The sequence below is a fragment of the Anas acuta genome, chromosome 2 (assembly GCF_963932015.1).
Source record: "Anas acuta chromosome 2, bAnaAcu1.1, whole genome shotgun sequence".
NCBI lineage: Eukaryota > Metazoa > Chordata > Aves > Anseriformes > Anatidae > Anas > Anas acuta.
In genome coordinates, this window is record NC_088980.1 from 148,888,642 (window position 1) to 148,905,333 (window position 16,692).

At 34.5% G+C, this 16,692-nt stretch overlaps 1 protein-coding gene across 7 annotated transcripts in view; it reads right to left on the minus strand.

Annotated features, from left to right (window-relative positions):
* The window catches only part of ASAP1 (ArfGAP with SH3 domain, ankyrin repeat and PH domain 1), a 167,322-nt gene that overhangs the window by 37,429 nt on the left and 113,201 nt on the right, over window positions 1-16,692 (minus strand). For all 7 annotated transcript variants that reach the window (XM_068672657.1, XM_068672662.1, XM_068672656.1 and 4 more), the window contains 5 exons: window positions 10,794-10,894; window positions 10,314-10,383; window positions 7,938-8,025; window positions 6,803-6,851; window positions 1,271-1,434 (listed from right to left, as the gene is read on the minus strand). In XM_068672657.1, coding sequence (XP_068528758.1) covers window positions 1,271-1,434; window positions 6,803-6,851; window positions 7,938-8,025; window positions 10,314-10,383; window positions 10,794-10,894 — 472 coding nt within the window. The remainder of the gene's footprint in view (window positions 1-1,270; window positions 1,435-6,802; window positions 6,852-7,937; window positions 8,026-10,313; window positions 10,384-10,793; window positions 10,895-16,692) is intronic.

The following is a 16,692-nucleotide window of genomic DNA, read 5'->3' on the forward strand; positions in this document are numbered from 1 at the left end:
ACTCATATAAGATTTCCTTCTTCTAGAAAGAGGGTGAGCTTTTGTTTCCCATTTCTAAAAATAGCAGGCACCCTACATTTTACTGTTGACAATTTCTGAAGTCTTAATATTTACTTCTTAAATAGTATTTCTTCATAAAAAATTGACCATAGCATTCTGCAACATGTAGAACAGCAATATGATGTGGAAAATTTAAGGAACTAAGGGGTTAGTCCAATAAAAAAAAAGTGCACTGTCATGGAGATCTCCATCCTTAGATTACAAATGTTACTTAAGGAGCAAGATCAGTCTTTTGAAGGAAAAATAGTAACTGTAGACATATTTTGTATACATACGTGTCTTCAAATTAATCTTCCTTGTCCGAAATATAAACAGATAATGCATTAAATCAAGACTTTAAAGCAGAGAGCTGGGGTGCAGGAGTGAAGCTTAAAACTCCACTATAAATTAGAAGACGAATGAGAACTGTAATCCAAAATTTCTGTAGCTTTACACAATTAAGTAATGGAATGAACCTATTCTAGGACTTGACGTAATTGATTTGCAATATTCTACTTTGTGTTTCTATCTAGGTATTTCACACGTGGATCAGTTCTGCCTCGGTAAGCATCTCCAAGATATATTCTATCTACTCAGTTCCCAGTGAAGATCATCTTCTTGAATTACCTCCTTAGATTTGAAAGCTGTAACAGCTACCAAGTACCATACCAATTCAGTAGCCCTATGCCAAGCTGCAGCTCCTTAAACTTTAAGTGACATATAACTGGCCTGTAAGTGTACTTCTGAAGATAAAATTGGATAGGATTCTAACTCTGGGTCTCATTTCTTTGCATAAAACTACTTATTCCATCTACAAATATTTTTTGATACTGCAATTCCAGTAGTCTCATGCCAAGATAAAACCTCAGAGTAAGATCTGGGCCAGGTCAACTTTTCCACAGTCATTTTCTAAGCATTACTCACTTCTACTTAGTAGCATGCACAGGATCAGTGATGCCAAGCAACTTCCATTCAAGTGCAACAAGCATCTAGAGACAGTGCAACAAGAACAGTTCAAACTCCAGAGGGGCTTGAACTGCTGGAAGTAAGCACAGACAACACACAAAAATATTTTAGTGAATTAAACAGAACTACCGTATGAAAGTCAATATTTGTTCTTTCAAAAGCAGGTTGAAGACCGATCAATATATTGCTTAAAAATTAGTTTGCACCTCCAAAGAAAACACTTTGCTAGCAACAAGAAGTTGATGACATTAACAAATTGAGATACCTGGTGAGCCACAATCACAACAGACTTCATTGCCGGGTAATCTCTGTATGTCATCAATAATGGCTTTTGTCAGATCCTCTAAACTGTTCTCCCCTGTGCTCTGCTCTCCACGGAATGCCATATTTAATGCTTCTTCTTTGCTGTTAGTCAGTACTGATATCCATCTAGCACAAGATAAAGACCTTAATGAAGATCTGCATTTGCAAATACAAATTTATCTATAAACGGTAGAAAGTTTTCCAGGAACAAAATATTAGTGTTAATATAGAGGAAGAATCACATTTTGGGACCGAGTAGGGGAAAAACTGAAACACAAAGGAAAAGAATTGAGAAAAGGTAAGAACAGAAAGACAGAGAGAATACAGGTCTCAAATCTAAGGTTCCTTTTGGCAATCAAATTTAAGGTTAAAGCAGTGCAGTTTTCAGTTTCCTCAAAGAAGCAGAAGCTGTGGAAGAGAAAGGCTGCCAATAAACTCCTGTAAATTTAGCTGTCGTAAGTAGGTGTCTTCCTAAAAAGTAGATTTTCCTAAAGCCTATCCCATTAGTAGAAGAAATTCTAACCACTATTTTCTTCCATGTGCATCCTTCCTTGCAGAGGACAGAGCAAGCACATTTTGGAAGATGCTGATTGCCTTTCAAAATGCAAGTCTCAGTGCACTAACCAGAGCCAAGCATAATGCCCACATTAATGAAAATGGCCATGGCAACAAATGGGTAAGCAGTTCAAAAAGAGAAGATGACAGGAGAGTAACGATATTGATAACCAACATTGAGTTTTAAGAGCACCTGCTGACTGCAGCAAATCAAGATTCCCTAATGATATTTCAGGCATTAGATTTCCCTGTGCACTCACTCTGCCAGTTTTTGATTACACCATAATGTTTTAATTAAAAACAAAACAAACCTCTGGCTGCTGCCTTAAAGGTCAAACCAAAGTGGAGAAAGTGATTACACTAAAGACAAGCACATTGCAGACGCAGCATTACCTAATTTACAAGAAGAGCATGTTAAGAAACCCTCTGAAGTATAATGATTTCAGTTGGTTTTAAATCTACTTCTGCTGCAGATATTTTGCACAGAAATATTTTAGCAGTGCCCTCATTCCATTTCCTGTTTACAGTATTACAATCAGCTCCAACTATCATTCTGAAATGTGCTAGAATGTCTATGATCATCCAAATACACTGATAACAATTCAGGCTGAAGTTTATAATCTCTCCTTGAAATAATAATGCAAAGATAATTTTAAAGGGTTTCAGAGGTAAATTTATGTAAGTAGTCTTGCAATGCAGATTCAGAGCCTGAACAGGTATATGGGCAGCATATATTATATACTTCATATACACGTGCTTCTGAAATATGTGGGCTGAGAATAATCTGGGAACTTGTACCTTAAAGCAAATGCTTTAAGGAGCTGGTGAAAAATTAATCTTAAAAATAAAAGAAATGGAAATGTTTGGAAATAACTTTGCTCCGTAGTTTATAACTTGAAATCAACCTTCACATGCCTTTCTCTCTCCAGTCATATGACACAGTATAAGGACCCACGCTAGATGGCACTCTTCTGCAATTTTTCTGATGAAATCTGGTGGTATTAAAATGTAAGAGGAGGCAGTGCCTTGCTTCTAATGATATAGTAATGTTGTGGTAAACATACTAAGTAAAATAATCATTAAGCTTAGAGCAACAAAATTTATCCTGACCTTTGTTGACAGTTCTTTTCAGGGTTACGATTTCATTAGTTTGTTAAAAATTAAGAATCTGAATAAAACTCAATTATGCAGTAACAATTAAAAATATTAGATGTAATTAAAATAAACATGACTTCACTGAGCCAGCTGTTAGTTCGACACAGATTTCCATATCAAGAGCTTCTAAATTGTAAGACAACAAATTATTTTTGTTTAGTTTCCTCAGCTAGGAGGAAGCCACTGTCCACGTCCGCATGTCCCTGGTGTCATCTGCGAGACGGTCAAAGCACGAGGTAACGCAGCGTCAGCAAGCCAATTTAACACAAAGACAAAAATAGGCTTATTCTTAATAACTATTGCTAATTATACATGAAGTCCACAGTTGGTGGCCAGGCCTTCCTGCCATGCTGTACGTTCGGAAAAAAAAACAATTCATATCAGTAACTATGCCATATTGAGTCAATGTCAAAAGTTATAAAAACTTTCTCACTGCTGTTCTTCCTCTTTTTCTTATCTGTACTAGTCGTTTTTCTTTTCTTCCTTCCCCATTTTTTTCTTTTCTTTCTTTCAATATATTTGCTTGGTTTCACAACACTACCAGCATAAAACTGACAGTCAAAAAGCTTCAGGTAGTATTCAGTGTAGAGTTCTTTCAAATCATTTAAAAATTACTCAAGTCTCAAAGAATTGCTTTGCCTTGTATCTAATAGAATAAAATGGGTAGTCCAAGTCTTCTGCTGCACTTTTTCTGGACCACAATAGTTTTCCTTGGTCCATTTAGTTTGCTGGAGACTCCCAGATTCTCAATTTGGAAGACTACACAAAAATGAGGCATCATGTGTGAGCTCTGAATCCAGTGAAGGCAACAGAAGTATTTGTTAGCCTCGGGTACAACAGATTCTCACTCAGATTCCTCTTATGTCTTCAGTATTTCTAAGCTAATAGAAATCCAGAATAACTGTGTTAATAGTTTTGGTGGTGGTGTTTTTTTTTTTTTTTTAATAAAAATTTGTGTCTTCTGAAAATCTGTACCACAACATTGCTGTTTTCATGTAAACATAAACAGAACAACATTAGCCTAGTAGTTTTCAAACTTTCAGGCACAAGTTTATACGGAACTAGCAACAGGACCTTCCAATTCCATCTTCTCAATGAAAAGTATCTAGCAACAAGTGTTGCTAGATACTAGATTGAAGTTATATGTTTGCATAATAGCAGAATAGTTAATCCCACAGAAAAGGATATGCTCTTAACCTTCAAAAAAAAGGTGGTAGAAAAGAACTAAAAAGTCATGCCTACTGTATATTTGGCCTTATCCACAATTATCAAAATTAGAAAGCATCTACTATTGTAAATGCTTTTTAAAAATCTGTTTAAAGTCGGAGTGTGTGTTTCTTACAATACACATACAAATGCACACACACAACCACTGCACCCCACCCTGTGCTTTATCTACTGGAGAAGTGAATAACCACCTGAGAATTCTGAAGGACAGTCAAGCAGTAATTAAAGGTCAGCAGACAGCTGGCTGGATAAGAATCAAAAAAGGCACTGAACTCAGGGAAGTATTTGAGGGAATACAGTAACTGAGCTGTAACAGAATGTGAGCTTCACTTACTTGTCTTTTAAACTGTCTGCTATTAATGTATTTTTATTTATTTCTTTATCAGTGAAGATCTATTTGGAAGCAGTTCAAAATGAACAGTAGGAAAAAGTATGCAAGGTCATCTAAACGTAAGGAAATGCATCTTGCTTTTTTCCATTTAAACATGAGGCTGGAAGGAAAAGTGATTTGAAAAAAAAAAGGAGCAGTGGCAGCATTAAAATTAGGTGGAAAAAATGCAACAAAGTGGAGGAGAAAGATGAGAGAAGCGCACATACAAATCAAGGGGAAATTGGAACCAGAGGGTGACAACTATTAGCGAGAAACTGCAGCCTGTAGTACATACAGAACAGTCTTAAATCAACAAGTTTGGAAGTCAAAGGGTTCTGTTTACATGACATGTTAGATAACAAAGCTCCTACTCAGTGGCTGCACAAGGAAAACAAAACATTTGGTTTTATTGTAGTTTTTTCCATCAACGCATTAGCAGCCATTCTGGTCCATGAACTAAAACCAGTGTACAAATGTTCTTACAGAAAAAAGTAGTGATTCCACGTGCATCTCAAATCACATAACATTATTTGGGGCACTACAGTAATTTTCTGAAACGGAACACTTGACTGTGTAGCATTACAGTAACTTTTCGCTGGTGGCCTACAGTGCCAAAATGTAGGCAAAATGCCCTTAGCTTCTATCAGTTTGTCAGCATGTGTTGCAACACTGGGATGCAAATAATGCTTCTTTTGCTAAATGAGACCTTTAAAACTTGCAGTGGAGTATTTTAATGTTGTTGCAAGTCCATTTTTCCAGCCTCTTTATTTTAAAACGATAAACTAGATTCTAGTGCAAAGTAGATGGGCTTTATACTTTTAATGGGAAACAAAACCAGCCTGGAATTTCAAGAGTCCAAGGGCAGCCAGCTAAACTGAGTTTATCAACCTGCTAATAATAAAAATTATTTTAGTAAGGTATTCCCCTGCTCATGCACTGAGAAAAAAAAAAAAAGCAGCTTCCTCTTTTAAACCAACATGGTAATTTATGGCCAAGACACAAAAATCTCTGCCATATTACTCATAAAGAGCATTACTGACCAGCAATATTTTCTTGCTTACTAATAAACTTACTGGAACAATTTAGTTCCAAAATGACTAAGCAAGTCATCTTTGCACTGATAACTCATAACACACTAACTGCACTCTGCCAACATAAGGCTGTGGAAGACACTGAGAGGAACCAGGTGCATGATGAAGAACTCTCCAAGCTTCCCATTTCACCTTCTCCTCCCAGTGCTGAGCTGTCGAGATTGTTGCCTCCCACTACCACCAAATACCTTGAATATATATCAAACTTTCTCCATAACTTTAAAACAGAGACAACAGTCTTCCATTAGAAGATGGACAAGCAACAAAAGTACAACAATCCTGAAAAACAAGGCAGCCTGGAAGGTTCAGGCTTGCTGCACTATTCACTGTAACTTTATTCCTAGGTTTGTCAGGTGATGAGCATTGGATTGTGATGTTCTGCACAACAGCCTTTTGATGACTGTGAAAGCAATATTCAAGGAAAAAACAAGTGGCACATGGCTCTCAGGAAAAGGGGTTCTGGCATAGCAGGAAGAAAGTTTGTTTTTTTGTTTTTTTTTAATGAATTAATCTGTTTGGAAACATGCACTGATGAAGGAAGTTACTGGATTCTAAAGTACAAAATCTCAGAAATATGCTTTGTTACTTATTTCTCGGCCTATTGTAGAAAAGACGCATTACTTCTAAATAATTTCCGTATGTTATATAGAGGTTGCTTATCTACTTAATGATTTTAACTTAGAGAAAAAGGCAGCATCAGAAGGATGTAAAAAAAGACGTAAAAAAGGGAAGACGTAACTGCAGAAGAGAGTTGACAATTAAGATAAGAATAATTTAAAGTATTTCATTTGAACCCTAATAATCTCATCTACTGTATTAGCCAAGCAATTGGACACAAAAAATGTTCTGGAAGGGTACACAATCCAAATTAGCTTTTGATTGTTTTTGTTTATTATTTTAATGTTACAAGGCTTTCATAGCACCTTGTAGTAATACATGTAAATCTAAACACAACAGTTTACATGTATACACTCAACAACCGAAATAAGTGTGCATTACTTTTGCATTAACTGAGAAAAATAATTCCACTGCTACATACAATTTCATACACACACCTCTACAGACAGAAATCTTGAAAAAGTATAAACATTCTTACGCTACGTATTCTTGTTCATCTTCTGCTTGAAAGTGGTATGTTCTGTTATCTGAAATAAACAAATATCTTTTAATTTGACACATGAAAAAAAAAATATCAATGAAACTGTTACTAAACCTATTCAACAACCAAAGTCTTTAAGAACAACTTATCTTAACCTATGACAGTAATTCATGGCTATGGAAGACAATTCAACAAAAAAAACAAAAAACAAAACACACAGAAAGATGAAATGGTGAATTCTGATTTACACCAGGAATACGTATTTCAAAAACCTATGCTTCAAAATGTTAAAGAATAATTAGCATGAGTTGTATTTTATCTCACAATCCTTTCTGAAGTCAAATCAGATAACTCAGTAGCAGAAAATAGTTTATTCCCATCGTATTTTTCCTTCTGTCTTGGTTAAAACATTTTTCTGCTTATTAAAGAATGAGGTACAAACCGGGTATTAGCCCTCATGTTCATAGATTTCATAGATTGTTCTTGTAAATATAGAATGCTGAACTGCTTGCTATTTAATACTGTATATGTAAATTTTGAAATCCATACTCATCTACTTCAAAAATGGTTAAAAACCTAATGGATACAAAGACCAAAACAGGGAGAAGTGAAATCATAGAAGCTCTAATGCTGAGAATACAGAAGTTGCTACCGATTTTAGATAAAATAATTAATATTTTGCAAGGAGTATAAGAGAACAAGAGAAACTGGGTTCACCTTGCTTCTTCTACTCCCTCAGCTTGAACCCCAGATAGTGCTCAATAAACCAAACAGATAACAAATTAAAACAAGGTCTTCCCCGTTTCCAAGTGGATACAGCTTATGTTTAACAGCTTAGCACAACATGTGTCCGTCTGAATTTAGGAAAACAGCACTGCATTTCGTGGCTTGTCACAAATGAACAGTACTAACGTCACACAGAACACGTTCTATATTTATTGGTCTTTTCAACCCGTTTTCAAAACTAGAGGGATCTGAACACTCATGAGATACTGCACGTATCTGGATACAGATCTGAATTTGAACTGTAGCCTCATTCTTATTCTTAAGGAAAGTATCTTGTAATCACATGACTTCAAAACATTTTTAGAAATCCCACATAATGCAAGACGGTACTAAAATTGCTACATACGTGATATTAGATCAAAAGACTTCTTATCTTCTGCATTTGGCTTCACCTGGCAGGTTAATAAATTCAGTTTAGCTGGTTGCCTGTTGGACTAAAAAGAAAATTTATTTTACTTTAAATATATCTTGATTTAGGACTATTTTTCCATTCTGAGAAATGGGCATTTGTGGTAGTAGTTTAAAGTTTGGACATGAATACATGTACGTCTCCAAAACAGTTGAGACTAGCATGATTGTGTCTGACCTGGCTTGTCAGAAGAGCCAGATTTAAAACAAAGCTAAAATCCTCATGGCAACTCTTCCTGACTAATTAAAAGGCATTAAAGGAATAAACCTTAATTTAGAATAAGCTACTACTTAGATCTTCTACTGTACTTCACAAACAATGACAAATCTACTTTTTTTTTTTTTTTTTTTTTAATAGTCTTAAAAACTTTAAAGGGATGTTAGAAGCCGGAGATCTGGAGTTTCAGATCTTGGACTAAATATGGCTACTAAAGTAAAAGCAGACAATATGACATGATAGCTAAATATGACTCTAGAATAATTTTGGTATAAACAGGCTTAAAAACTATAAAGATACTGAATTTAAGTTAGCATAGCTGTTAGATATAAAATAAACATGAGACGTGTTACGTATTAGTAAATACTTCTGAATTGATTTTCGAAAATTGTTCATGCTAGAAATTGTGAAAAAGAAAAAAAAATAAAAAGCCATGCACAAGAAACAAACTAAAAAAAATAGAAATGTAGTTCCCACATTGTCAAATGTTTGGCAGGACAAGATAATCGGCACAGTATTTTTAACACTCAAGGAGCAACAGTTCCTTGAAGGAGTAAATATACAATTGGATTCTCAGTTTTCAAAGTTTAGTCTCAAACGTACAGTCATGATCTGAACCTTTCATCACTGAAAACAAGAAAATTACTTTCCACTTGGCACTACAACAGAACATAGCAAATGGACTGCTCTTTTTATACAGCTACATACAAGAAACGGAAAACTATAACCAATAGCGTGATTCAAAGAATTCTAAACTGGCAAGATTTAAGGTTCACAAAACATGTCTCTATATATAGAGAGAGAGGTTTAAATAGAGATTTAAACTGAACCATTACTAACTTTACTAATTACTAAGGTATTGCTAACTACTCTCAAGTTATTTGATTAAGCAACTCCTCAAATTATGTGAGGATATATTCCTAGCCATCCGAAAAAAGCACAACCCTCCGGAGTTATAAATAACTTCCTTTTAACTTTCTTAAGAAAGGAAATTAACTTTAGACACTAATAGTCACGACCATCAGTGGAATTTAAGGAAAAGGTCAAAGAAGGGTGCTGAAATATGCCCATCTCCTTTAAAAAAAGTAACAAGAGTAAGAAGTTTGTGTCATGCTGCCCCAAGGTAATTTTATTTATTTATTTATTTATTTTTTTTTTTTGCCTCTACTGTGACGTTGTTGCTTCCTCGAGATTTAGCATTCCTAGGAAGACACTTCAGATATATGCCCAATTCCCCAAAATTCCCAACACTTGCTATGATCAAGATCCTCCACCCTACTCTTTTTTAAATAAAAGTTTTTTTTTAAAGCAATCAATCAAAAAAAATCACCATTTCCTTATCAAACTATTGATTAATACATTTTGAAATTCAATTAAATGTCAGAGTCTATAGAAGCAAAAAAACCAAAAAAATGTAGGAGTCTAAAGAGGAGTTTATCTACCTCAAATCTTCCACAGGAAGATTCGAACTAATTTCAAATTACCTTTTTTTTCCCTTTTCTCCTACTGAGTAGTTGAATGATTGCAATTTATTTCTTTAAACAAAACCAATGTGTGGGCATTAAAGTGATTTATGTTTTTAATATCCTATGAAGGAGTAAAATGTCTGTAGTACAGACACCTATATATGAACCAGTTGATTAGTCATTCAGTACAGTCAACAGCTAGAATTGAGTTTATGACATCTCACCGAATCTACCCAGACTAGTTCTCCAGTGGCTCAAAGAGTTGTCCATGGGATCTTGCTCTAATGCAGTCTCTTTGTAGACCGTTCATTTTAGATAGATGCTCATAACCCACTACCTTTGACTCTACTCAAAGGTAGAGTTAGAAAAGGTGTACTGCTCAAAAAAGAAAGTCCATCTAACTTGAAACTCGTCATACTAACGGTCAGTAACAGCCAAATAGTTTGAAAACAGAGCAACAATTTATAACCATACCTCCTCAAATCTATCTCCAATTTCTGATAACTCACAGAACTTTAACAGTTTGAAGCAGAAGTTGCATCTTTTTTGTAATAACAGAATGCAAACAGATTCATTGTGAAAGGGTAATCAAAATTTATTATTTTAATAAAGACGTATAAAAATAACTTACAGTTGCATGTGATATGGTAAGAATTCCATTTTTAACAGTGCACTTTCTTCTTTGCCATACTTTCCTTAACCTAGGTAAGAACATCAACAACAACAAAATCAGTATCTAGACATGATTTCAAAACACATTTTAATCCCTTATATGTTTTGACAAGATTATCCTTGAGAAACAGAGGCAGTCGAAATTTTATTAAATGCCTTAACAAAAATAAGTTGGATATTTATGACAGGACTTAAGTGCTTTTCAGAGACTTATAAAGACAACAGCTTTCTTTTTAATTTGACATAGGATTTTGTTTTTGACTTTTTTGTGTTTACTGTAATAATTTCTGATTGTGATCTGATTCAAACTGCAAAAATTCTTCAGTACTTATGGCACATGTAATAGGTGAATGTGCCTTAAGCACCCAGAGTACAAAACAGTAAAAATCCATGCATAAACAAGAGCTCCCACTATGTATTATGCAGTCCGAGAACATACCCATCACTCTTCTTTAAAAGATATCCTTTCTTCTCACTGCCATATTCCTTATTCCCCTGGAGCTGATGCATACTGTATCCTCCTTGCCTGCTCTGAGAATCCTAAAAAAAGAGAAAACACTGTTACTGTGCACATCAGGATACATTAAGTTTTCCCAACCTTCGCTCCTATTGACTTCTTGTCTCTACAACAACTTCGCAAATGAATCAAAACTTAAAAAAGAGAGAACTCCTAACAGATGTTTTACATCCATAGAAGAGCTTGCTTTTGCATCACCTGATCTTGAGCTAACTGCACGCTCAAGACTATTACCTCATTAGGAGTGTTGAGTATAGTATGGATGACCAATATGTATCTAAAAATAATGCCTTTTTAAAATATGGGAGCATAAACTGCATAATCTTATAATTGAAGAACAGAAGGCTGACATCAAATTTCAAAAATAAAGCAACAGAATAAAGCATGCATGTATACAGATATTTTCATATTTACACAAACAAAACCAAATGCTAATAACTGTTTTTTTTTTAACCAATTAAAAATACACATGTAATTCATGAGTTTTAGTGAATGATGTCAACTGAAATAGCTTTTGACCTGACTTAGTGAAACAATTAGGTGGAATGGATTAATAATAGCATCAGAAAATCCCCCAAAGTTCATTAAAACATTGACTTACTCTCCTAGACTTCGATCACGAAAGGCAAAAGCAATAGAGGAAAGAGAAAGCACATAATTTTAAACAAGAATTATTATTTTAAAACATACTCCTTAAGCATAAATTTTATAGCCCCCATATATAACAAAACAATTATCTCCCTTTCTAATGACACTACTAGAAAGGCGGCCAACAATTCTTTATTAGGCACACTGGTGTTTTGCTCATTAAGTAAAAAAAACACGACAAAACTCTGCACGTTACATATGACACTGACTTCATAAAAGCAACTAAAACCACTGCAGGATCAAATCCTACAAAGCGTCTTTGCATCTTTATTACATTTCAAGTGTCTAAAATGATAGCCATATTGTGTCCTCCAGCATAGTGGAGTCAATTATGAACTTCTATTAAAGCCCATGCCCATAGTTAACTTTTAATTTCTTGCAAAACTGTATAAAAAGATATAATTAAGAATACATTAATACTGTTTTACTGTAGCTGTGAAGCAATTATCTGCAAAACATCTGAAAACCACCTCCCCCCAAAAAAAAAGAAAAAGAAAAAAGAAAAAAAAAAAAGAATGGAAGTTAGATTACTTCCCTGGTTTCCCTGTCAGGACAATTTTTATTTTTTTTTGGTAAGACATTTGTCAGATGAGTTTAGAGAGAAGTGAGAACTGTCAATTCTGTCAATTGTGGTTGGAAGCATAATGAAGAGTAATACATGTAACGTGCTGCCACCAGTATTTACACTACCACAGTAAGAAGCTGTTTTTTTTATACATAGACTTTGAATCCCCATTGGAACAAGAGTTCTATTGATATCGGCATTGGAAAGAACATAATTTCTGTTCTTAACATTCCTGAACATATAATTCCTGTTCTAAAGAGTGCATCAGATAAGAGATTTGAGGAAAAAATCAAAATGCCAAGAAGGAAAAAACAAAACAGACATGAAACATGAGTCTAACAATCAGCTATACTGAAAGTAAAGCTGTCAGATGCATTTGCAAAAATAATTAAAACATAAGAATACTAATAGACATGCATTTTAAAGGCTCAGTTTTCTTTGAAACCTAGAAGTGCTTAAATGTTAAAAAGCTTAACATACAAAGTATTTCACAGCATTAAAATTACACTATTATTGCTTAAAATATTTTTACCCCAGGATTTAAACCGTATTTATTTTAAACAGACAGTTCTTATACAAAATTAAAGAAACGATATTAAGACAGCACGTAGTGGCAAAAGACATTACATGCAGCAGTGCCCTTGTAAGTTGTACTTCCCATTGTGAAGTTACAGCACCAGCACTTCTGCACAAACAACATTCACAGATTGCCAAGATATGTCCAAGAACCAGGTAACTCCAAAAATTACAGTAATAGCTTTTCACTGATTCCAAGGACAGGTACGCCAGTAAAATGTGTATGAGCATTACAGATGTCTGTAGTGATACACAAACACCTTGAATGCAAGCAAAACTTAAATGAGAGTTGTATTATAAAGCCTTGGAAGAGTAGGGAACACTGTTAAGTGACTTAGGGAGTTACTGTTTCTTCCGAAGTATGGGTACTGAGTGTTAGTTTCTTCATAGGTGTTATTTTAAATTCAAAATGACCTTAAATGCTTTAGTAGATTTAATAGCTATGCTATCTCTCATCATCTGTGACAGAATGTCTGTCTGAGACAAGAAGGAAGTCTCATTTATCTAATGGCAATTCCAGAGAGCCTAACTGGCAGAATTTACAATCTGGATGGGAATCACAAGTTTGGCCTTCCCTTCTCTTACAACAGAAAGTCAAAGGAATTTAAACTTCGGTTTCAAACTGTTTCCCTGCCAGAATAGTTTTTAGAAGCGTACTTCTGAATCTTTACAAACCCACCTGAGAAAATCCCATTCATTTCATCTTCTTCAGCACTTTGATTAACTCACAATTTTTTTTTATTTTTTATTTTTTAATGGTGAGACTATAATGAACTAGTTTAAGGGGGGAGGAAGGGAGGGAATGTATTCTCATTCATAAGCAAGTAGGCCATCTGCTACAGCAGTAAATTCCAGCTTTGTGTACTTTAAGAGTCAGACACTCTCAATCCTGGACAGATGACCTGAAACTCAGGCCACATGTCTTCAAGTTTCATTGTCACTTAGCTAACAAATAATGACTGCTGCAATGCTATACCAAGATAAAAATACTGAATACCTAGATAGCAGAGACATTGTTTCGTTGATCTCCTCAACATTTGCAAGTATTATTTCTGAGTTAGGTAACGTAGCAGAATTACATGAGTGAAAGTTCTTACGCTGAAAGACATCTGTGATCAATTTTATCCAAAATAGTGTATTCCTTCATAAGAGCAGACTTACCTCTCTCCTGATTTGACTAAATATCTGAGAAACACAATATTGCTTTTTTTTCTTCAAAGACATGATTTCAATTCTCTTCAAGCCAAATATAGTTTTTACATTTACAATGTTTTCTATATAGATATCATAAATATCTAGTTGCAGTTTCTTAAGAGGCCTAGAATGTCTACATTATAATTTTATAGTTTATTTTGTTATAAAATATTTTGAAATATAGTTATTTCTATTACAACTTGTATCTAAGTTTCAGAATTTGACTTTTTATTTTTATTTTGAAAATGAGGTTACTTTCCACTGAAACAGAACAATTCTCACTACACATTCAGGAAAAACATAACCAAGAAACTAACAGTACATCTCTTGTAATTATTCTATTTCTGTGATACCCCGCAAGCAGTTTTTGAAGTTTGTCTCGTACAATATGCTGCCACACATGTACACTACATGGTACTTAAGAATAAAGACCTGTTTGTCCTAATTCTGAGATTCACTAGCTTGAACTTAGCACATGCAGCAGCCAGGAGAGAAGGGGTCATTCTTTTGCTTCCCACATAAGCAGCTTGTGCAAAGAAAAAGGTACTAAGAGGAGAACGGATTTTTTTTCCTGATCTTGTATCCTGAATTGACCCATAAAAACACTTCACGAATTTAAAAATTATTTCCAAATACCTTTTGAAAGCTACCGTTCTTTGTTCAATTTCTGGCAGTGAGCATGGAGAACAAGCACAAGTTACAGCCACAGCGATTCAGATAGAAGGGAGATTACAAATGTAAAACATGTATGTGAAGTTCTGTATGTTTTATGGAAAAAAATCCACTTGGTCAACGTGCACATTGTTAGTTCTTTCCTCCATGCGCAGAGTATTGGGAAAGTTAGCAGAGAATGAGATAAGGGAACACCAACTACTAGAAAGAGCTGGCACATCTTACAATAAGTTGGTATCTACTCAAAGATGCACCTGTTATCACGGGTGACATATCCAAGAAATTATCAAAACCATGTTTTGAGGTTGTGTTGTCCTTCAAAGTGATGGGATTAAAGATGCAGGGAGAGACACAGTCTAGTTGCCAAGGTTCATCTGTTTCAGATGTACATCTATGTTATGAAAGCACTCATATGCAAGTATTCAAAAGAAAAGAACACTAAGATAGTACTCAATCATTCCTTATTAATTGTGACTGTGAAATAATTCACTAACTTCAAGGCATTTATCTATATGCAATACCTATAATTACAACATGCTACCTACAAAATTATGTTAAAACCCATAAAAATACTCATTTTCCCCAATTACTTAAGTCACATTTTTGATGAGGTTTCCAAAAGGAAAAGAGACATTTGGTAGGCTTCACACAACATGAAGAAAATTATGAAAATTAATATTAATATTCTTTATTATCCTTTCAGTATATATAATACTGGAAGAACTGGTGCAGCTTATGAAGAAAGGTTATGTCTTAAAAGTCTCCTGAAATTCTGTGAAAGAATCAGTAAGCAGACAGACTTGAGAAACGTGTGATACAGTCTACCTGGACTTTCAATCAGCACAATTTTCACTTCCAAAAGTGAAACAATTACAGTGCTAATGGAGCAAAGAAGTTAAAACCAGGAAATAAATGAACTTCATAGAAAGATGTGACAGGACACATGGTGTCAAACATTAAAACAATCTGGAAAAGGCTAAACTGTCCGAGTTTGTTAAGATGGTATTACGTAATTCAGGATACCCAGGAAAGTCTTTCATGAGGATCTCACAATCATGAGTAACTTGACACTAGATAGATGAAGATAACTGTAAATTAGATACTGTGAATTGGCTATTAACATTCAGAAAAGGATGCTACGGGTATAAGTTTTTGTTTGTTTGTTTTTAAATACTCTGCTGCATTAAGTGTTTGTGAGTTAAGTGAATGTAAGGACATCTATGGAAAGAAAAAAAAAAACACATCAGAAAAGGCAGTGATGCTATCATAAATCCACAAACACTGTTATCCTGAGAAGGGTATACAGATCTAAAAGTTCAAAACAAATGAAAAAGGGTTGTCAGATAACATGCCACGATGGTGGGGAAGACATGGGTGAAACAGGCACTACTAGTTTACACTGCTTCAGAAAGCAACTGCACAAGTTCAAAGAGAAGAAACAATAGAAGCATTCTAAATATAAAGGTGTCACTGTCAGTATGGAAACATGACCAGGATAGTTTTACTATTAACAAGAAAATACTGTGGGAAAGTATCAGCATTAATTGCTCTACATTTTACTCAATACTCATGACTGATCATTGTTGGAGACCTTTGGCTGACTCAGTGTAACTGCTCATAAGTTCTATTCTTATGTATATTTGATACTAGTAGTACTCTCCAATCATATTCGTGCATGATCAAATATATGTAATGGGACGCTGTCTAATGAATAATCATTAAATCCCTCATATTTAATAATAAATATTTAGTAAGATGAACAGATATGTGACAAATACTATTTTTCTATTTACCGAAGAAAAACATGAACAGAGGAGAATTAAGTGAACTTTTCCTAAAGGAAAGCAAAAATATATATAAATAAAAATCAGTTCTCAGGCATTATGACTTGCACCTGTTATCACAGGTAAAAACTCACTATTTATATCCTAGTTGCTAATTTAATGAGTATTCCAGAACACCTGCAAAGGACATTGCATGTTTTCCCTTCACTTCTGATACCACAGTGCAACTGATGACGTATTTTAGTTTTTAGCTGCCCTGTCTCAAGCACTTATCTGGTTCATACATAAATTTTCCTTATTATGATACAGCATTAGCAAAAGGGGTTTGGGGAGGAGTACAGCATAATAAAATCCATATAGTTGAGCAGATGAACAGTAATAT